The 22,155-nt window shown below is 40.6% G+C and overlaps 1 protein-coding gene across 7 annotated transcripts in view; it reads left to right on the plus strand.

The window, feature by feature from the left end:
• The first annotated feature begins 2,187 nt into the window (after positions 1 to 2,187).
• The window catches only part of NUP58 (nucleoporin 58), a 36,477-nt gene continuing 16,509 nt past the window's right edge, over positions 2,188 to 22,155 (plus strand). For 5 of the 7 annotated variants that reach the window (XR_007889223.1, XM_051616502.1, XM_051616529.1 and 2 more), the window contains exons 1-12: positions 2,188 to 2,490; positions 6,234 to 6,373; positions 7,673 to 7,711; positions 8,829 to 8,981; positions 10,622 to 10,756; positions 11,511 to 11,621; positions 14,326 to 14,350; positions 14,809 to 14,874; positions 15,640 to 15,814; positions 17,116 to 17,195; positions 17,877 to 17,995; positions 20,585 to 20,667. Coding sequence is in view for 6 of the 7 variants with exons in the window: in XM_051616502.1 (XP_051472462.1) it covers positions 2,378 to 2,490; positions 6,234 to 6,373; positions 7,673 to 7,711; positions 8,829 to 8,981; positions 10,622 to 10,756; positions 11,511 to 11,621; positions 14,326 to 14,350; positions 14,809 to 14,874; positions 15,640 to 15,814; positions 17,116 to 17,195; positions 17,877 to 17,995; positions 20,585 to 20,667 (1,239 nt within the window). In the remaining variant the exon portion in view is untranslated. The remainder of the gene's footprint in view (positions 2,491 to 6,233; positions 6,374 to 7,672; positions 7,712 to 8,828; positions 8,982 to 10,621; positions 10,757 to 11,510; positions 11,622 to 14,325; positions 14,351 to 14,808; positions 14,875 to 15,639; positions 15,815 to 17,115; positions 17,196 to 17,876; positions 17,996 to 20,584; positions 20,668 to 22,155) is intronic. The other 2 variants (XM_051616509.1, XM_051616519.1) reach the window with 2 other exon arrangements.

The raw sequence follows: 22,155 nt of genomic DNA on the forward strand, positions 1-22,155 counted from the left end.
CACTCACAGGAAAAAAGCATTTCCCAATGCTGAAATGTAACCTGTGTTTGTGCCCATTTGCTCTGGTCCTGTCACTGGGCACTGCTGGAATACTCTGGCTCCATCCTATTTTGTGCCCTGCTTTCAGGTATTTATATATATTAATAAGATCCCCTGAGCCTTCTCTTCTCCAGGCTCAACAGTCCCAGCTCTCCCAACCCTTCTTCATTGGAGAGGTGTTTGCAAAGTATGCAGAGCTGTGGCCTCACCAGTGCTGAGCAGAGGGGAAGGATCACCTGCCTCTGCCTGCTGGCACAACTTGGCCTAATGCAGCCCAGGATGCCATTTGCCTTCCTGGTGGTAAGGGCCCACTCCTGGCTCATGTTCAACTCCGTGTCCGCCAGGACCCCCAGGTCCTTTCTGGACAAGAAGCTTTCTTGCTGGGTGCAACCTGAAGTTGTTTTTCCACAGGTGCAAGACTGCCCTTTTCCTTGTTGAACTTTATGGGGTTCCTTTCAGCCCATTTCTGTCAGGGTCCCTCTGGATGGCAGCACAATCCCATGGCATGTCAGCCAGTCCTTCCAGTTTGGTGTCACCAGCAAGTGTGCTAGAGGTGTGCTGTGCCAAACTTGAGGTGTGCTGTAACAAGCTGCACGGGGCAGTGACTCAAGCATGTGGTAGTCGTATAGGTGCCTGTGCACAAAAATCTTGCGTGTGCTGTGCAGGAGTTAAGAGACGTGACCAAACTTAGCTTAAAGGCTGCAGAATGGGCTATTTTCATTGTTATTATCTCAATTAGACACAATTCCAGTAGGACTTCGTTTTACAGAAGTAACCTCTTTTGCTAACCTACAGACTTCACGATCTTGAACTTCAAGTTTTTGAGTGGTGACATTCATAAGACTGTCACGAGTTACTAAAATCCTACTACAAAAGCATCAATTTTTCCTTGACAGCTCCCATTTTCCTATTATGCCAGTGTATCTTATCGCTTTATGGCCTGCCAGATCAGAAAAATTTCTTGACAATTGACTATGAAAATTACTCAATAAATGCCACTTAACATTTCGGTTTGGGGGCTTTCATGCTTCTAAGATGTTCAAAGATAGCAGTGTACCCAATATATAAGTAAACACGGACTAAACTTCACAAATGGCATTTGACTGTGTGACTGAAGCTCTGCCTTGTGTAAAGGACAGCAATAGGGGCCACCACAGATCATCTCAAAGATCTTTTCAGTAAATAATCTCTGTCAGCCATCCATAGTCTCCAGCAGCCACAGCACAGCAGAGAGGGTTTCGCATTGGGATGCTCTGAGAAACTCCAGAGGTGCCACAGAAAACCTTCCTGAATTCCTGATGAATCATGGCGATTCATCTAGACTATCGGGTGGAGTTAAGAGTCTCGTGTTGCCTTTTCCGGAGGGCAGTCCGAGCAGCTCCCGGCACTTCAGCGGGGGCTTCTTCCAGCTTCCCAGCTTTTCAAGGGAGACGTGCTGGGATGCAGTGGCCAGACGGGGCAGGGATGGAGCCATGCACACCGCTTCCCGCAGTGCCCGGTGCACGCCGAGTGTGGAGCAGAACCTGGCGGGGAACCATGAGCAGTAATTAGTGCAGTAATTGTGGGCGTAATTAGTAATTCAGTTTGTGACACTCGGGCGCTGCAGCTGGAGCAACAGCGTTAAAAAGCGACAGGTCCTGGGAAGGCGGGCGAGAGCCACGCGCCGTTGTGCGGGCTGCGAGCCCCGGCCCAGCCTGAAGTTCAGCGGATTTCGAGTTTTTCATGGGGTTTGGCTGGGTCTTCAGCTGGTTTCCCGCTTCCTGGCCGGCCACCTCTGAGGTACCGCAGCCTGCGGGGACCCCTCGAGGGCTGCCGCAGGGAAGCAAGGGCCGGGCCGGGAGCCGGGGCCCTGCGGGGCGGAGCCCGCCCGCCCCCGCCGCCCGCCCCGCCCCCCCCCCCCCCCCCGCCCCCGCCGCCCGCCCCGCCCCCGCCCCCCGCCCCGCCCCCGCCGCCCGCCCCGCCCCCGCCGCCCGCCCCGCCCCCGCCGCCCCCCCCCCCCCCGCCCCCCCCCCCCCCCCCGCCCCCCGCCCCCCCCCCGCCGCCCGCCCCGCCCCCGCCGCCCGCCCCGCCCCCGCCGCCCGCCCCGCCCCCGCCCCTTCCTGCCGCCGGACGGGCCGCCGGGCGGCGCTGCCCTCCCGTGGTGCACTGCGGCGCGCGCGCGGGCAGCGGGGCTGGCGCGCGCTCCCCGCCGCCGCTCGCGGGTTGGAAGTTGGCGCCGCGCGCGATGCGGGACTGAGGGCGGGACTGAGGGCCCCGCCGCCCGCCCCGGGCCCGCCGCCCGCGCCCGCCGCCCGCCTTCTCCCGGCCCCGCTCTCCGGCTGCTCCCGCCGCTGCCGCCATGTCTGCGGGCTTCTCCTTCGGCGCGGGGACCCTGGGCTCCGCGGCCGCCGCCGCCGCCGGGGCGGGAGGAGGAGGAGGCGGGGGTTTCTCCTTCGGAGCCGGCACGTCGAGGTAACGCGGCGTCCCGCACTCCCGCGTGGCTCGGCCCTGCCGCACGCTCCCGGGGCCGCCGAGCCCCGCGGCGCGGCCTGGGCCCCGGGCCCGCAGCGGGGCCGGCGCGGGCGGCACGCGTGTGTGTGGGCGTGAGGGAGCGCTGGGGGCGGCGGGAGGAAGCGGGGGCCCCCGCGCCCCGTGTGTCGGGGCCTCCTGCTGCCCCGGGAGGGCCTGCGGGCCCCGTCCTGCCCCGGCGGCCGTTGGTGCGCGGGTGAGCCGGCCTCGCCGTGCGGGGCGCGGGGCCTTCCCGCCTCCTCCGCTTCGGGGCGGCGTCGTGAACGTAGACGCAGGGGTCAGTGGACTCAGCAGCGGATAGGAAAGGGAGATGCTCTTCTAGGTCTGCTTTGCTTTGGCTTTGTCGTTACCTCGTTCTGAGCGCAGAACGTGAATCGTGTGACTCGAGGTGTCAGCCTGAGCTTGACCGGGCGGGGTGGAGCTCGTCGATGTCGAAGCCCACGCTTTTAATGTTCAAATATGAAATTGCCTTCTTTTTTTTTTTTTTCCCCCTGAAGTTGGGTGCGACCTTATACTTTCTGACACAGCTAACGTTGCATTTGCTGTGCAGTGCTTTGGTTTAACAGAACTCTGGTGCACTTTCATATGGATGTGATGTAGCAAGGTGATGTAGGCTCTGTAATAAAGGCATTATTAGTATTTAGGTTTTTCAGAATAATAGCAGTTTTTGTTCTTGCTGGATTTTCCCCTCTTTTTTTTTTCTTCTTTGCACACAACTGTACTAGCAGAGATTGTTTTTTCTGACCTGCTTGCTATTATGCCTCAGTTGAAGATAAGGGCTGTTGTAGCAGAGCTTTCTAACTGAGTTTTTCCCAAACCTGATCAGGCACAATTGATCACTGTAACTTAAACTAAATGGGCAGGGTGGGCTACTTAAGTGAATTTCATCTGAATCAGATATAAATGAAAACAGTTACCTGAGAGAATTATCAGGAATTAGCAGTGTGAGGGGAATGGAACAGAACATCTCTATCTGGGAGACTATCTCTGGATTAAATGGCAGGGTTGCTTTTTGGCAGCCCATAGTAGAAGGGCCACGTTTTCTCAGTTTCTTCTAATATGCTTAATTTTGTGGTCATAGCAGACAGATGCCATTTTTATTACCTGTTCTTAATTAGTTTTTTGTTCTGTGGTGTCCCCCATTCCTGCTGCTGAAGTGTATATAGAGTTAGTATAGAATTTAAGTTCCTTTGCTTCATGCCTGTTTAATGTAGGCTTCCAGTGATTAAAATGAGCAAGTTTAAATAATACTTATTTATTCAAAAACATTCTTCTAAATGTACTGCCTGAAGCAAGAAAGTTGTTTTCTTGTTGATCTGCACTTACTAAAAGCTACCTGTTGATTTTAAATATTTTTATGGTTTTATTTTTTGCTATTCTAGCCACCTTTAAAAGTTCAAAAAAAAAAAGTTCAATGGGTGCTAATCAATAGCAGTATGGTACTCTGCATGTTTACTCAGGTATTTATTCTTATAAGCAGGACAAGTCTTCAGGGCTTTTGGTCAAGGAGTATCACAGAGGGAGGCCTTTTCACTGCTGATGATTGGTGAACGAATCTTTAGCATCCCTGTGGGATGGGTTTCTTGGGAACGTGTTTGAGACTTAAAAAGTAGCTGTTGTTCTTCTGAGGTGGGTCTAGGACATTGCCAGTTGTTGGGAGAAAAGGGGCTGTATTCGTGTAGTCCAAGCATAAGGATTGTTGATCAGCGTGACCAGTCAAAGATGATATTCTAGTGGCCCAGAGCCTACGTGGTATGCCAGCCTACTTAATTCCTGCATTCTACCCGTAGCAGTTCAGGTACTTGTGTTTTCTCTTTTTGTTAATCAGTGTTCTGTCTAGCATGCTTTAGCCAGGTGCAGTGCTTTGTTGTAGTTTTAAAGTTAAGAGTTGAAGACGTGGGCTCCTCTTCCTTTCGCCTGTGGGAGGAGTAGATAGTCCTTCTGGCACATGCTTTTTCCTACTGGTGAGAACACTGCCATAGCTGTATTTGTACGTTTTGGTTTCTTTGTACCTTAAACCAAACAAAAATGCTGCTTCATTTTGTCTGGAGACTTGCTCTTATGGTGCTGAATTGCTTGTTTTGTACCTCAGCTTTCTTCTACTGGAATTCTGAAACGAAGAATTTTACCTGAAAAATCATTTTGGTACTGGAAAAGGATGAGAAAACATAAGCTCTTGATTAGTGAGAGAAGCACCATGTTATATATTGAAGTTTCCAAGCAGTTAGGTCAGGGTGCTGTTGGTATGTTGAAATTTCGGGAATGAAGAAAACTGAAATGGTTTAGTTCCTGTGCAGTGGGACGATTAATGGGTCTGTGTCCTTCTAAACTTCCTGGCTGCTCTGTTTCCTCAATTGCTTCTTTTAAGAATAACTCGCACCTAGCTTTTGAACTTAAACCAACTTCTGCTGGGCTTGCCAAGATCACTTTTGTAGATATTTTGAAAACTCCTAATGTAGAAGATAAATATAGCTTTTTAAAACAAAACGTTTCATTAGAAAATTACTTTTGTGTTTGTTGTGTCTAGGAGCTTCCCTTCATGCAAAAAGATGAGGGAACAATGTAATAGTGAGAACCTGGAGCATAAAATACTTCTTGACAGCTGTTACCCTGAAATCTAAATTGCGTTTTGTGTCAGTGCTACTGTTGTATGTATGCAAAATGTCTAAGTTAGAGAAAATTGACCTAGTTTCTAGAAAAGTGTTACAAATTAAACCAGGATTTTACTACAAATAAATTATTCACTTGATCTTTTGTCAATTTAAGATAAAAACTTTTAAAGTCTGGCTCCCAGTACCTGTAATTTTTTTTGTTAATAATGTTTCTTGTATTCCCCTATGTTTTGTACAATACCGTAATGCATTTTCTGCTAAATGTAAAGTTTTTTCTATATTTGCCATGACACTTCTAGAATGTTTAGTTACCCAAAATAAGTAAGAAAGGCTTAATTTTCTTGGTGATGACTCATCTGTGATTTGCTCCTTCCTCTCTCTTCCCCTTCATCTATGAAAATAGCTCTGGAAGCTTATTTTTGTAATGTTCTGACATGTACACAGTCAGAAAAGAAAGTATGATAGGCATGGGACTGCTCTGGTTTGCACCTGTAGGGAAGGATGGCCTTTTGGGTAGAAAGTGAATTTATGCATCAGTGTGTTTTGGTGGTAAGGAAGGGCAAAGTTGCACTGCTGATGCAGATGGTTGGGTGTCTGTGCTTATTACTTTAGAATTAAATAAAATAACATTGCTTGAGGTTTCTGGTCAGAGGTGTCTAACTGTACTTGCAACCTGCTTTGAAAAGATGTTCTAGCAGGTTTGTTGTCATCTTCGTGGTGCCTTCTAGCATCTGTTCTCTCATTTCAGTAGTTCAGGGACAATAATTAGGCAGAACTAATGAGATGATTTAATGGAGAGAAGTTCAAATTTCCTGCTGATCTAGCAAGATGTATCAGCTCAGCAAGGAGCTCAACAAATCTGGGAGCTGCTGTCAGGGAAGCTGTGCGAGTTACAGAGCTGTAGGAGGAAAGGGTGAGATAGGCTTCTTTCTCCTTGGTGGCAGCAAACTTGGACTCTGTCTTGTCCAGCTGCATTGTGGTTTGGGAAAATGAATGATGGTGTGGGAAAGAAGCTGAAATAACAGGGGGGATGTTGGGGAAAAAATTATTGCTAATAGTCTTATTTTGTAATAGCTCAACAGGAGGACTTAATTTTGGAACTCTGGGCTCTTCCACTGCTACAGCAACTACATCAGCTCCTTCAGTGGGCTTTGGGAGTGGACTTTTTGGATCAAAACCAACCACTGGCTTTACACTAGGAGGCACCAGTACAGGTAGAAAAAATTCTTGTCCAGCATAAATTTGAATAAACAGTAAAGAAATTTATTATCTGTTCACAAAAACTGGGTCATCATCATGTGATTGCGTTTTTTTACCATAGTTCTGTAGCTCAGACTATTGCTTACCTAGTTTTGTAAAAAGGCTTCATTGAACACATTAAAAGGTCATTCATTGAGACTTAAAGAAATCTGTGCCTGGACCTGTGTGTAGATTGTTCCGTAATTTGAATTGTGTTATTTTCTAGAAATCTGACTCTTCATCCAGGATGCTCAAAATTCCGATTTAAGAATGATGTATATTTTGATCTGAAAAATGTTATAAAACACTGAAGTTGTTAGTATTTGAAATATGATACTTGTAAGCCTGCAGGTATAAATGTTTCTGGTTCTATTGTTTGAGGGTTTTTTTAATGTTAGCAATGTAATCTATTGTCTTCTTCGGTATCTAATTCCAGCTATGAACGTATAGATTCTTACAGGAGTATTGAAGTACAAAAGAATAAAACTTATTTGACAGGAGGGGTTTGGTGGTTTTTTTTAGCCATCCTGAAGACATAGCTTAATGAATTTTATTTTGGCTCTCATAACAAAATGGTCTTTTTTTTTTTTTTTTCCTGTGTGTTTGTATGAGTAGATAGGGGAAGTTCTAAGAACCAATCTGTTAGAAATAAATTTCAGAGTAAACTCAAAGCCTATATTACTGTGTTTGGCTACATTGAGAGCTAAAAGAAAATTACCCCAGTGATTCTTCTGCTCTTCTAACCTCTTCTAAAGAAGGCTTTTAAATATGAAACAGCGAAGCACCATGTTCAAAATAATCTCTTTAAATTACCAGTGGAGCAGAAATTGTAAAGCAAGACTTGGGTTTTTACAAAGACTTTGGACTCTATAATCCTCTTTATTATACCATAAATCTACAGTTTTACATGCTAATGTTACATACTGCCATATGGCTGAAAAAATACTTGCTAAGATTACTAGTTTCCATATTAGTATTTACCTTCATTTACTTAAAATTTCAAACAATTTGCTGTATGCTGTGTTAACATCAGCTTCACTGTTAGCAGATTCTTAAAAAGAAAAATAACATTTTTTCAAGTCAGTTACATTTTGATTTGTGCTGCTGATGCTTACAAATACTGTTTTGTGTTTGTGATTTGCTTTCAACATGCTACAGAAACGACTTCTGCATATTCTCTCATAATATGTTATTTCACTGTTTTGTTTCATGTTTTTTAACTGCTTTCTGGTCTTCAACTACTATTGTTATTCTGTTTGGTTTTATTCTTAAAGCAGGAACAGCAACAACTATTGCTACAGGACTGACACTAGGTAAGGACCTAATTTAGATTTTGGTGTTATACAGGAAAAAAAAAAGAGATAAATCTTTCTTGTAATGTAGAAAGTTAGTAGTCATATGTCAGCTTTTTCCCCATAATAATTGCAGTCTGCTTTGCAGCCCAGATGTTAAGGCTGCAAACCGGAGTGGAACCCTGTAGTTCGGGGCAGTTACTTGTTGTTAAAGGGTTTTTCCATTCCCGTACAACAGTGACAGTGGTCATAGTAGAGTTACGCTTTGTATTTATATCACCCTAATGAGTTTCAACCTTCAGCAGAGGTAGAATACGTTCTAAAATAATTCTTCTTACAGAATTTCTTGCTCTTAGGAAGTCTGTGTGAACAGGTCTGTTTGACAATCACCTCTTGTGGAAGAATAAAGAGGGTCAAACTGCGAAGGGGTCTTTGGAATATTTTACTCCTGTTTCTCTGATCATCTTCAGAGTATTTTTCAGCTGTCATTAGAAATACAGAAATATGTGGGTAGTTTTGGGTTTTGTTTTATTGTTAAACGCCAGCAACTGAGATCTGAGGAGAAATTGAGCTTGAGAGTCAAATGTTGGAGTGGTACTGTAATACAGACAGCAGTCCTAGAACTTAGGAAGCTGTGCTGTGAATAAATAGAAGAAAATGGTGATGGATAAAGAAGCAAATGAAATGGGTAGAAGGGAGGAGCAGCAGCTAACCCAGGGAAGATTGTGTGATGCATAATCATATGTGGCAGTTGGGTACTATGCAGGTGTACTCATTTTGGTGTGCATGTCCAATTGAGAATTTTTAGTCTGTATTTTGGGCATTTAGTTCCGTCTACCAATATTTTGCTGCTTCTATTAGATGCTCTTGGTGGGATATCTTCTTTTTATATTTATTTTTTTTATTACCACTAGATACAATCATTAGTCACTAGGAATCCTGGACAAAAATGCATGTGCAATTTATGTAAACCTTTGAAATTTATCTGAAGGTGCTATGGAGCTATTTTACTTGATTCAAGTGATCTTGTACGGTGTCATGCTCATAATGGTTAAATGGGAATAAATCAGAAAAGAGGCTGAGCACTCGTTCTCAAACAATGTTCTAAGAGTGATCATTGGTTTTTGATTTCTTTTAGGTACACCTGCCACCACATCAGCAGCTACCACAGGCTTTAGTTTAGGTTTCAACAAACCTGCAGGTTCAGCCACGCCATTTGCTTTACCTGCTGCTTCTACCTCAGCGAGTGGCCTGTCACTATCATCTGCGCTTACATCGACTCCTGCAGCAGGTAGGGAAGTGTTTAGGCATTTTGGGTTTTTTTTTCTGGTGTATTTTTGTTTGGGTTTTTAACAACAGAACTTTACCGTAAAGCAGTTCTGCACACTGTTTATCTAGTGTTTACATAACTTTGTGGTACTTAAATGTCACACTTTGACTCAGGTTCGACAATAATGCTCTGGAATGCTCTCGATCCCCTCCCCCTGCCACCCAGGTAGGGAAGGAGAGAGGAAAAGAGAGAGACTTTGCTGGGTTGAAAACTAAACTACACAGCTTTAATTAAACACCAAGGATAAAAGAAAATATATACAAATATGTTCAGATATGTGCACAAGCCTCTCGCCTCCCCCGCCCCCAGCAGCTCCAACAGTATCTCCTGAGCTGCGAACAGTCCTGAGAAATCCTGGAGCTGCTGGAAAGAGCACAGAGTGATGAGGGTCAGGAGAGCTCCAGCCTGGGGGTTGGTGGTGATGGATGGATGGAATCCTCCCCAGACTCCAGCCATGGATGGAAGAGAAGGGAAGAACAAGGAGGAAGGAAGTTGTCTTCTGTGATCTCTGACCTTCCTCTGAGCTTACGTAGATAGATAGAATGGAATATCTCTGGCCAGTTTTGCTGTCTGTCTAACTCAGCCTCCTCGGGGGGGGGTCATAGATAGTGTCTGAGCTGGCAGAGCAAAGGTGTGACCTTGAAGACCCAGCAGTTAGAAAAACATTCCACTGTTACCAGTTTTAGTTGAAACACTCTAGTGCTAGTTAAAAGAAAGCTTACATCAGTAAAAGGAAAATTGGCTTCATCCTGGCTCAAACCAGGACATTAAATAAGGTTTATTGGACTTCACTAGTTCTAAATTTGAGTACCCTAATGCAGATAGATTTATGGTTATGTAGAGGACAGTATACTATGTGATACAGGCAGCTTGTAATAAAATAATTGGAAGTGTAGCAAGAGCTGATTTGTCCTATAAAATCATCAATTTTGTTACTGTTAACCCCACTGAAAGGTTGAAAGCTTTCTATTTGTGCAGCAGAGAAGTCTGGAAAGTGTCCACCTATTTTTAGTTAACTAGTTAACCGTTTCAAGCCATCTAGTAGAAACAAGGATTTTTGCAGTGTAGTTCTCGTGCTGGCCCATGCCTATCATATTTAACTCAGCTAAACTGCACTGGGCATAATGATAATTAAGATTGGAGTTAAATTTTCTTAACTTCAGGAGTCTGTATTTGAGCTCAGCTACCTGTGCCCTCTGTCCCTTTATCCCTGTGGTCTTTCTCTACGTAATTCTTCCCTATCCTGTCCGGAGCTGGGTTGCTTAATTCCAGAGGAAGGCTCAAATTACCAAGGAAATCACCTTGTATAATCAGTCTTGTGTAAAATATTTTAATGTTTCACATAAAGCATTAGCGTTTCAGCATTTTAATACAAAAATTCAATAGCTCTTGTTAGATCCATCGTGTGTTAAATTAATTTTGTAGAGCAAAATCGCATCATTATAAAGGCTCTATGACTTTGGAAAATCTGCAGAAAATAAAAACAATTATTATTATCCAATCATAATAAAGATGCTGTTCAGACCTTTCTGTTATTCCAGGTTGTCTATGGACATACGTGAATGCACTGTCTGCATGAAGTTGATTTGCTTTCTCTGCAGGAACTACTGGCTTTACTTTAAATTTGGGTGGCACAACTGCTCCAACTACAACTGCCTCCACAGGCCTTTCCTTAGGAGGAGCATTAGCAGGTTTAGGAGGTTCACTCTTCCAGAATACAAGCACAGCAGCAACAGGTGAAAGTTACTTTAGTTTTGTCCTCATTCTGTCTCAAAGCATTGACATTTAATGTGTGACTGTATAAATTCATAATGTAACATCTGGTTTATATAATATCATAACACTGTGAAAGTGTGGAAAACACTAATTTTTAAGTGTTACATGTAAGAACAGTGTAGAGCACTGGGCAATAATAATGAAATCTGAAATAATTGCCTTCCTTCTTGTTCTTGAATTCACGTGTACTTAGCACTTCTTTAAAAAATGAAAAAAGGAAAATTTTTGTCATTGCCATGATCAACTTAAGCAAGTTGATCATAAATGGAAGAGGGCCATGACATACAGGTGTCTCTAACTGCAGAGAAGTTGAAAGCTTCTTGTTTAAATGGCTTTTGGTCTGAATAAAATCTGTTAGTATTGTCACTTCATTATTTTCCTGTCTTTTTCAGCTCTAGAGGAGAAACTTCTTGCTCTATGTTGTAGTCTTGCTAACACTGCCCTTAAACTCTAAATGAAACAGAAAGGTACTTAAGATGCTGATAAGTTAGCTATCTAGTTAGCTGCCTTGTAATGTGAAGAAATTACAAAGGTTTGCATACAGTTGCATGAGACTTCATGCAATCTGTTTTCCTCCCTGTTTATTGTGCATATTTTTAAATCCAAATATAGTAAATGGGCACTGAAGCTGCAAATATGATTGTATGTGCTTTTAGTTTAAAACAAGTTTTAATTATTAGCATTTTAAATAAATTCTGTTTGGCTTTCTTGCAGGACTTGGGCAGAATGCTCTGAGTTTGACTCTGGGGACAACTACGACTGCTTCAACTACTGCTAGTGAAGGTCTTGGTGGCATTGATTTTAGTAGTTCTTCAGACAAAAAGAGTAAGTTTTAAAACACTCAGTTTTTTTAGCTAAGAAAATTATCAGCACCACAGCAAAGACACTATTTCAATTGTGTTACGAGTGTGGAATTGAAGCTGGTAACTTTTAACGTCTCCCAACCCTGCTCCCACAAGGCATTTCAGTTAATTTCATTCGTAGATATTGTGTTTGTATAGAAGAATGTAAAGTAAATTTATTTAGAGCTAAGTATAAGCCAATATCATACTTGCAAACTAGGTTCTAAACTCTTAAGCTTTCTGGGAGTGAAAACTCATGGGGCCGTTTGCTGAAGAGCTATGGCAGATTTCTTCTGTACAGCTATATATCAAGTAGCCACTAGAGGGGGAAGCAAAGCTATGTTTAAGTAAAGCATTGCAAATACATTAAGTACTTGTTTGAAACCAGCTTTCCCTACCTGTAACAGGTCTTAAACTTGTTTGCTTTTTTAATTTCAGAGTCTACACAATAAAAGTCCTATTTTTAGCTGTTACTCTTCAAAGCTGTATTTGTGGTGGTGCATAGTTCTGATGCATTCTATCAGGCTGTTAAAACCCGTTTTTAAAAACTACCTCTGTGGTAGCTTTAGAGTATTAAGGGAATATTGGGTATTGACATATTGACACTTACTAATTTGTCTTGCTTCTATACTTTCAGAGTAAGTTTAACTAAAGCTTATTCTGAAATGTGTATTTTCTTTGGGGAATCAGTATTGTTAACTTAATCTCTTGATTCCATTCAGGACCCAAATTTTAGATTAGGTATACCGTAGCTAGAAGAGAAGGGAATGTAGAAACTCCATGAAACCATCTTTGCAAAGTAACATATGTTGTGGAGACTTAGTTTTTCATACTTGTACAAGACGTGGCATATTGACTGTCCAAATTGGAGTGCTCTGCATGATGTTGTTTTGGGGATTATTATTGATACTGGGAGCAATGAAAAAGCTCAGATTCCTGGGTTCTTCTGGGATTGCAATTACTATAGTTAATTAGAAGGTCACAACACTTCCATAATATACAAGTATCTTAAAATGAGGACCAGAGAACCACACAATCTACTTCAGTCTAACATCTCCCAGCTCTTAGGGTAGAAACTTGCATGAGTATCTGAATTGGAACTCGGTGCATCGGGCCATTGCTGTCAGGATGATAAGCAGAGATCCTTTAGCCAAGCAGTGGAAAATGTCAAAGGAGACTGGTTCTTGAGTTTTCTTTTAATTTTAAATTTAGGTTTTAGTTTAGGAGTGTTTCCTGTAGCAGATGGTTCTGACAAATATCCCTACCTGGGTGCTGCTACTCAGTTCTGTCAATACAATTGTTTGTACTGCTGTATGAGGAACTGTGTAAAGGCTAGAGGGTGGTGGTTTTATGGTTTTGGGTTTTTACTTTTTTTCCTTCATGAAGAAAAGGGAGGAGATGCAGCTGCCAAAAACAAGTGTCCTAGGAATCCCAGGACAGATAGGCACTACCACCTTTGTTCTCAGTTCTGGAATTGCTTATAAAAAACTTTTCCTGGAGACTGAAGACTGACTGTCTACTATTTCTTTAAACGCAGCTGCAGGAAAAGAAGCTGTTCTTATGCGTATTTTTGTCATGTATAGCTAAAAAAAATACAAAAAAATTAAAAACTGGAGCACTCACTTGCCCAGAAAGCAGCTAAATCTGATTTCCATCTGTATTTTCTACTGTTTTGTTCTAGTGTATAGGAAAAAAAGTGGCTGGAGAGAACGCAAAGTATAGTTAGTTTTCTGCCTGATGAGGCAGGAGTCCTAAATTCTGGGGTTTATACTTTTTTTTTTGCCACTTCCCCAGTTATGTGTAGAAATTTTTTTGCCTTTACAAAAGGCATAGGGAATGGTTTGAGATTCCAGGTTCTGTAATTGTCCTGGGTGGCAGATCCTGCAGACCATTTAATTAGATGTTGCTTCTAAATGAAGTAGCTTCTACTGGCAGGAGCACTGATTTGTGCAGCCTAAAATGTTTGTGGCATTAGCTACATAATTAGCTGTTTAGCTGTTTTTTGCCTTGTTGGCACTGAGAGGAAAGTGAGGATGTGAATTGTGTCCAGATGAAGATTATGAAGCTCACTTCTTGGGCTTTCCGAGTGCATGTTTCTCCTAGCAGAATGCTATGGTATGGGATGTGGTTGATGGATATGCCCTTGATTACTCAGGGGTATTTAGCATCTTGATCCACAGATGCATAGTTGGGAGTGGGTAGGTAGTAGGTAAAGAGTAACATCTTCAGTTCTGTAAAAACAGATTCATTACCGAATTTAATGCAATAGCAGAATGCTTAGTGAAGTCAAGTGGACAAACCTTAGCTACCTTTGTATTTGAGAGGAAACAGCTACTGCTGACTTAAATACTGAGTATTTTGTGGGTGTAGGTCTGAGTTGTGGCTGCAAAAGCAGGCATAGATTTGTTATGCAACTGCAGTTGTTTATGCATTTCTAGTGACACAAGATGTTTTGTGTTACTATGTGCAAAGAAATTAGCAGCTCGACTGTTGAACCATTGTTCTTGAAATTATTTTTATCTGTGAAGGGGGGTCAAATTAAAACCTGTGGTTTTTTTATGGCTAGCCTAGTCTATTTTGCTTATCAGGAGAAGTCAAGCAGATTGTAGTAACTAGTAAAATCTTATTAAGGTTGTTCTGTTTGTTCTCCAGAGTTTTATTTCTGACCTACAGTTTTTATTTTCTAGGTGACAAAACTGGAGCAAGACCAGAGTAAGTGTTCAGATATTCTTTGCATTCCAATATTGTTAGAAAACAGCTGAACTGAACACAGAATCACAGAATCATTATGGTTGGAAAGGACCTCTAAGATCACCGAGTCCAACCATCCATACACAAAAAGAAATTTGCTTTTCTCCTGCCTTTGGTTTTGAAAAAGGAACAAATGTGAATAAACAACTTGTGCATTACGGACAATGGTGGTTTGTAATTTTAAACGTTGCCATTTTTCCATCAAATGCAATACCAACTTTTATCTGGCATCTGCTACAGGCTGATCATGTCTGAAAAATGGTTTCTGCAAATATGTACAATGCTCACACCATGAGCTTGGACCCTGACATAGTATCTGTGTGCATTAATCCAAATAATTCCTAGTTTTATATTTAGTAGTTGTGCAAAAATTATTGGCAGTACGAAAGCACCATCTAAACATGCATTGTCTCTTGTAGGGATAGCAAAGCCCTAAAGGATGAAAATCTACCTCCAGTAATCTGTCAAGATGTAGAAAATCTACAGTAAGTAGTGGTTCTTATTTATGATAGTGGAATAGCTAAAGTATTATATGCAGTCTGATGCTCTGTGAAAAAAGACCCTACTGCAGGCTGCATGCAGAGTAACCTAGTAGCCCGTGGCCTTTTGGCAGGTTAACCTTGGGAACAGAATAGGCAACTAGTTCTAGTGGCTGAAATCTTAGATTGTTTTTGATTTTTCAGCCTCTCTTTTCCATGCATGAAAAAAATGGGTATGCCTAACAAATATACACACATACTCTTAGAATCTGATCTGTCTCTCCCTGGGAGTATTAAGCCTGTGCCACATACATAGTAAATATTGAAATGTATGTCTGTGTTGCACATGCATTGTGGATCTCATACAGGATAGAGAGAAGAGCAAAAGAGCCTCTCCTCAGACAGGAAGGAGACAAGTTGTAGACTAATCAAAGAGGCTGTATGTCACTGTATTAATTAATTCAAAGTAGTCATCACTTCTACATATGTGTATGTGTATTGTAATACATATTAAAAATCATTTACATATATCTTAGCTTGTCAGGGTTCAGCATAATATGTTTAAACAATTGCCTTTTTTTTTACAGTAAAAGCATGCTAGGTGTTAAGATAACATTATGTTCTATGGTAATTTTACTCTTCAGTACTTAACTTTGGAAAAATTAATTTAATGGATATTTAAATAATGTGACTGAAAGGTAAACACGTGAGTGCTTCAAGTTCAATAATTTGTTTCTTTCCTTCCCACCCCCATCTTTTTCCCTTTTGCAGGAAATTTGTGAAAGAACAAAAACAAGTTCAGGAAGAAATTAGTAGAATGTCCTCTAAAGCAATGCTTAAAGTACAAGAAGACATTAAAGCTTTGAAACAGCTTCTGTCTGTAGTTGCCAGTGGATTACAAAGGAACACTCTTAATATTGACAAGCTGAAAGTGGAAACTGCACAGGTATAATTGAATATAAGTTTTGATATGTAGAGTTTGTATGTTGGTTATTTCATATAGGATAACTAGCCATCGTCATCAGTCAAGTTAACACCTGTCCAAGTTGAAAGAGTAGTAAAAGTGAAAAACTGAATTGTATCTAATCTGTTTGGAGTTCTGGGAGAGACTGAAATCTGTTACATCCATTTTTTCAGATAAATACAAGAACAGTAAAGTTCCTTTTATTCAGGAAGGCACTCCTGTATAGCAAAGGCAACAGAAGGGAATGTGTGCCTACTTTAGCTCATTTTCACCTATGTATTCAGCTGCTAGTGAAGACACATTTGTAATAACATGCTAGATTCTGGAGCAGCAGAAATGCAAGTATGTTTTCTTCTGATGCCTTTTTAAAAAAACAACCAAACAAAAACCACAGCATAAAATTTCAAGGACCAAAATATCTTAACTAGTACTAGTATTCATTTAGTGAACATGAGTCAAATCTGTCCACGAGTCTGCATCTTAATTATGCATCCAGTTTGAGCTCAAGTTTTGATGCAAGTCCTTTTGAAGATAAGTTCTCTACCACTTTTTCTTTTCATCTGGCATGTCAAGAATGCTGGCTATATAAGAACATTATTTTCTTCTAAATTGTAAATGTTGATGATTTTTCTGTATCTTGTGATACCAAAAGAAAATACTTTATAGCTGTGCTTTGCCAACAGTTTTCTGTGGAAACAAAATTCTCATATTTCTGTAAGTGATGCAGTTGAGAGTGATCAGTGAACCAGGCACTAAGAAATTCTTAATGGTAGTTATTAGAAAGTATTAAACAAAAGTGTATGCTGCAATTATCATGCATTAGAAGATTGTTTCCATAGAAAAAGAGGCATTTAACTAACTCATCTTTTTTATAAAATAATCCTTTTTGTTCTGTTTCTTCTCTTTTACATGTCATTTCTTGCACATGACTTTTTTGTTGTTGTTGTTTTTTCCACTTGTCCTCAATAATTGTAACAAGATTTCTGAAGTAAACCAGAAACTAAATGTTATCTCTGACAGTTTTGTACAGTATTTTCTCAACTTCTGAATGCACAATGTGCTTCCAGCAGGTGCTGTTACTTGTTCCTTTCCCAAATTTCTGTTGGTATTTGCAGTTCTTTGACTTTCTGGCAGTCTGTTCCTTGAAGAATTTCCAGTCAGATTCTATCATGGTATTAACTTGAATACATGAAGAAAATATTTTATATGAATGAGTTTTAGCTATTTTTCTATTTGAACACATCATACAGAACCTTTATATTTTATGAATTTTCCCTTTTTAGGAACTAAAGAATGCAGAAATAGCATTGCGAACACAGAAGACTCCTCCTGGTCTCCAGCATGAAAATACAGCCCCAGCAGAGTGAGTTACTGTTATTTGTAAGAAATAGTCAATAATATAACTGGGAGAAGAAAAGGCTCTGGGGATACCCTATAGCAGCCTTTTGATACTTAAAAGGTGCTTATAAGAAAGATGGGGACAAACTTTTTTTTTATCAGGGCCTGTAGTGATAGGACAAGGGATAACGATTTTAAACTAAAAGAGGGTGGATTTAGACTAGATAAAAGGAAGAAGTTGTTTATTATGAAGGTGAAACACCAGAATAGATTGCCCATAGAGGTATTAGATGCCCCAGCCCTGGAAACATTAAAGATGGGTTCGATGGGGCTCTGAGCAACCCAGTCTAATTAAAGATGTCCCTGCTCAGTTCAGGGAGGCTAGACTAGTTGACCTTTAAAAGGTCTCTTCCAACCCAGCACACTTTATGATTCTTTGAACTTCATAATAGGATTTTTTTTCTGCTTCTTGTAACACTTGTACTGAATGCTTCACAAATCAGTATTTCATTTCTACAGTTAATTTATCTTGTAGACATGAGAAATAGTCTTTACTCTTTCCACTAGTAGAGGGATGTCATGAATGTCATAGAACATAACTGTTGCAATGGATTAAATGAAAATTGGCAGTAAATATAGGTCAGATTTAAAAAACAGTGGCAAAGTAGTGAAGTGTAATCACTATTTCATTGTTCTACTCATCCAGCTACTTCAGAATCTTGGTCGAGCAGTTTGAAGTACAACTGCAGCAATACAGGCAACAAATAGAAGAACTGGAAAATCATCTTGCTACTCAAGCAAATAATTCTCATATAACTCCCCAAGGTAAATGTTGCAATTTTGAAGTTTCATACATAAAAAGTAAATAATCTTGTACCTATGAGAAACTTAGTAACTAATCTCCTTTTGTTGTTGACTTTTTGTATTTAATATACTGAAGTAAGTGTTCAGATAGATTCAGCAGTTGTTCAATGTAAAGGTGTGGAATTAAAGGTTAACTTCATAAAGGTTCTTGTGCTTTTTAAGATGGAACCAGTTTTTTAGGTGCAATTTGTAAGCCTGGTTTGTTGCGCATAGAAATCTGGATACCTAGGTTTGTAGGAGCAGAAATCACAACTTGTGAAAAATGGGAAATAAAACAGCATGGTATGTTTTACACTCTTATGTCTGACGCAGGCACCATTCTTATAAAAGAACTTTGAGTTTTCTCTAGATTTAGCTAGGACACTTGCATAGGAGCTGGAAATGGATGCTTGGGTCTCTTAGTGGGCCCAGGGCACGTCTGAGATGTTTTTACATTCAGGTGGATTCTAGTTTTGTGCTACCTTTTCTGACAATGTTGATCCATCTGTATTTTGCTTCTTTACAATTCCTAGTGAGCTCATAAACGTCAAGGGAGGATTTCTACTCACCTCAATATTGCTTGGTCTATTGATGCTGCTGTGCTTCCAAACAGTTTTTATTTCTTTTGCCTTTGTCTATTATTCTTGTGGTTAACCTAGCACTGAGGAAATTTTTCTTTTCACTTTGCTTTCTGTCTTCCTCTATCCCATTCCACTAATATGGCCTTTTCTGTCCACCTGCTATTTTAAGATGAGGTCTTTATACAACAGAGGTAATTACCTATGGAAGATACTGGAATGTCTTCACAGTTGTAGATTATGGATTATCTTTTCCCCCTCCCTCTGTAAACACTCAGAAATGATGCAGTTGTTTGGCATGTGAAGGTCCTTTCAGAAGGCTATCTTGTCAAAAAAGGAGGCATGGGGACAAAGATCACTGGGATATTTTCTGGGAAAGGTGCTCTGTAGTATTTCTTCTATAAATCTCTGAGCTGGGTGGATGATGCTGACAAAATATGGAAGTGAGAGCATTGCCATCCATTATATCCATCTCCTTACCTTCAGCATTTCGCTATTACAAAGCTGATGTCTTGACACCTTCTGTTTTGCACTGAGCTGTCTGATCAGACAAATACAGATGTCATCTCTGCTAGCTCCAGATATGAATGGGAACTTTTCCTTAGTTTGGAGCCTGTTGGTACTGCCTTCAGCTCTGACCCACTGAGAAAATGTAGTCTTACTTGCTGCTGCATCATTCAATCTTGGGACAATCTCTCTGATCAGAGAATGCTGACCTCCAGACAGTCTTCTGGTTGGTTACTGTCCCTGTGGTCACAGACACTTATATGTTTTGGGCCACTTTAGATACAGGTCCTGCAATAAGCAGTCATTTCAAGCAAATGTCTTCTTTGAGCCAAATGGGACTTGAGCATCTTGCCATCACAGGATGGTACCTAGACTCTGGACCTCACATGTCAAAACCAAAAGAACTGTTTAGACCTAGCTTCCAGATGGGAAGATCTGCTGAATCCTGAGAGTCCTCTATCTTTCCATGTGATCTTCTCGCCTGTCCAGAATGTGAGAGGGATGCCTTCACAGATATTTCCTTGGGTTTTTTCAGCAATTTCTGCTATTGTTGGAAGGTTCCTTGCTTGTGTAGGCAAGGCCTAATCTCCTGTGCCATCATGTTAAGGCTGTCAGCAACTGATCTAGTTACCTAGACAACACTGTATTGCATATGTAGGGTTTTACCATAGAGAAAAACCTTCTTTTACCATACAGGAAAACAGGACCTGGAGTATCTTCAAATTTGAAGTATCTAGTATTCAGTATCAATAAGTTGCCTCCAGACTCTTTGGAAACTTGTGGCCAGTCTTCCAAGATAATGCTTCTGCAACCCTGCAGGCTGGCACAAGACTTACTCCCTAGCTTTTCTTTTGCAGAAATATATTTAAATTATAATGGAGAGGCAGACTTTTTCAGTTCAAGAATTATTGCTAGACTTACACATCTTCAAGAACTTCATAGCTACTATTTGCATTTCTGTAGGTTGTAGGCATCCTTCAGAGGAAGCACAAACTGATTATTTTCACAGTGAAAAGACCACTTCAGCACATTTGTCTTCCATTTTGATACATTGTTTCAGTGCTTCTCTCAGAAAAACATTTTTTGAGGGTAGAACTCGCATGCAAACACAAGAAAATCTGATACAACCATATTTACATAAAAATCAATGAGGTAAAATGTTCCTGTGTAATCAGATAAAGTTAAATAATGTCTTTTAGCTTCGCTAAATTATAGGAAACTAATTACCATGTATACAAAAATAAATCTGAGAAAAGAGTACTTTTCAAAATAAAGTTTGAAGCCCTTTCAGAAAGTAGTCCTTGGGTGACTGGCACCTAATTGCTCTCAAATTCTGTATTTCTTACAGACATTAATTTGTCCTCATACAGTTTTTTTGTGCTTTGTTCTGTACGGGTTTTGGGTGGGCTTCTTGCTGTGATATAAACACTAAGTATTTTTTCCTGGTAGTAAGATTTGTTACTTACCAATATTTTGTCTCTTACAGATTTGTCTATGGCTATGCAGAAAATCTATCAAACATTTGTAGCTTTAGCTGCACAACTTCAATCAATACATGAAAACGTAAAGGTATGTCGTTTTGATGTGTCCCTGTGTATTTAGTAGAAGAACTACAAACTCACATTTTGAAAATTATATACTTTCAGGTATACTTTCAGGTACTTTTTTCTATTAAATTAGCTGCTTTTAAAACTTCTCAAACTGTCCCACAATCATTGTGGTTGCAAAATGTTTTTCATCTAACTCCTTTTCCTTTTCAATTGTTCAGCAATTTTTGCAATGCCTCTTTGAGCTCATGCTTGTATGTTTCGTGTTTTGTCCAATGACTTTTTGATCTCAGCAAAGATGATCTAAATCCACTCGTACTTATATAGGTAACAAAAATGTAAGATTACTCAACATATCAAAGAATGTTCATGGAAAGTCATATGTTTAGACAGGTTAAACAACCAGCTGTGAAAAAATTCTAAGGTATCAGAGGTCCTAGTTAGGCTCGTTTTTACATCATGGACTCAGGCTTGAATTTCCTATTTACAGTTTTGGGGCATATTGACAAAGTGTCAATGTTCTACGATCCATAATTTTTCTTGAGACTATCAGAACCCTTCCTGGTTCCAAAAAAAAAAAACACCCAAAAAACCAACCAAACAAAGTAACTTGGAGAAGATTACAAGTGTTTGGGATTGTTTCTAGTAATTAACTTCCTTAATGGGAATAGCTCTGGTAAATTTTCTGCTTATTTCCTTCTCAAAGCTGCTTCTGCACAGTATTGCTAATTCTCTCAAGATCTGAAACTTTTTTTTACCTGAATAAAGTTCAGGAACACGAAGTATCTTGTATGAGCTAGATTCCTTTCATTGCATTGCTTTTGTCAGCATGAACATTCACTGGTTTTACAGCTACTTGCCATCAGATATTTTTGCTGCTTTTAGTTAACTCTGTTTTGGTACCAGATGTGTATCAGCTCCTCCATAATTTTGTACAGAATTATGCAAAAAAGTATCCCAGTTGTGTTTTGGGCTCTTCACTTCTGAGTGTAGCCTCAACTGATGCAGTGGTCTCTGTGATGACACATTGTTGTTCTTCGATATGAAGATCTGGATTAGGATACAAGCATAACCAATAGTACTTTTAAGTATCATTCTATTGCCTGAAACTAAGGGGTCACTTTGAGGATTTTTGTTCCTTTTGGGGAATTCTGTTGTTTAATCTAGTTGAGTGGACATGAAGGCTGGTATTTTGGAAGACACAATTATAACTAAATCTTCAAAAATCAGAAAAAATAATGTACTGCTTGAGTGGATCTGTTATTCAGACATCTGTTTTAGTTTCTCAGCTAGGAGAACCTAGGAGAGGACAGCAGTTGTGAAACTGGTCTGTGCCTTAATTGATGGTTGTGGTATGGTTTGGGAAGGCAGAGCTGTGATCACAATTCATTCCCTTGTCTGAAGCAGGCTTTCTGGTTTACACATATGCTTTAATTCAAAGGTCTGAAGTTACAGAAAAATATGGCCTGAAAGATCTCTGCACAGGGCTAGTTGTTAAATGTATTTATAT

Source organism: Apus apus, chromosome 1 (assembly GCF_020740795.1).
Source record: "Apus apus isolate bApuApu2 chromosome 1, bApuApu2.pri.cur, whole genome shotgun sequence".
In the NCBI taxonomy this organism is placed as follows: Eukaryota; Metazoa; Chordata; class Aves; order Apodiformes; family Apodidae; genus Apus; species Apus apus.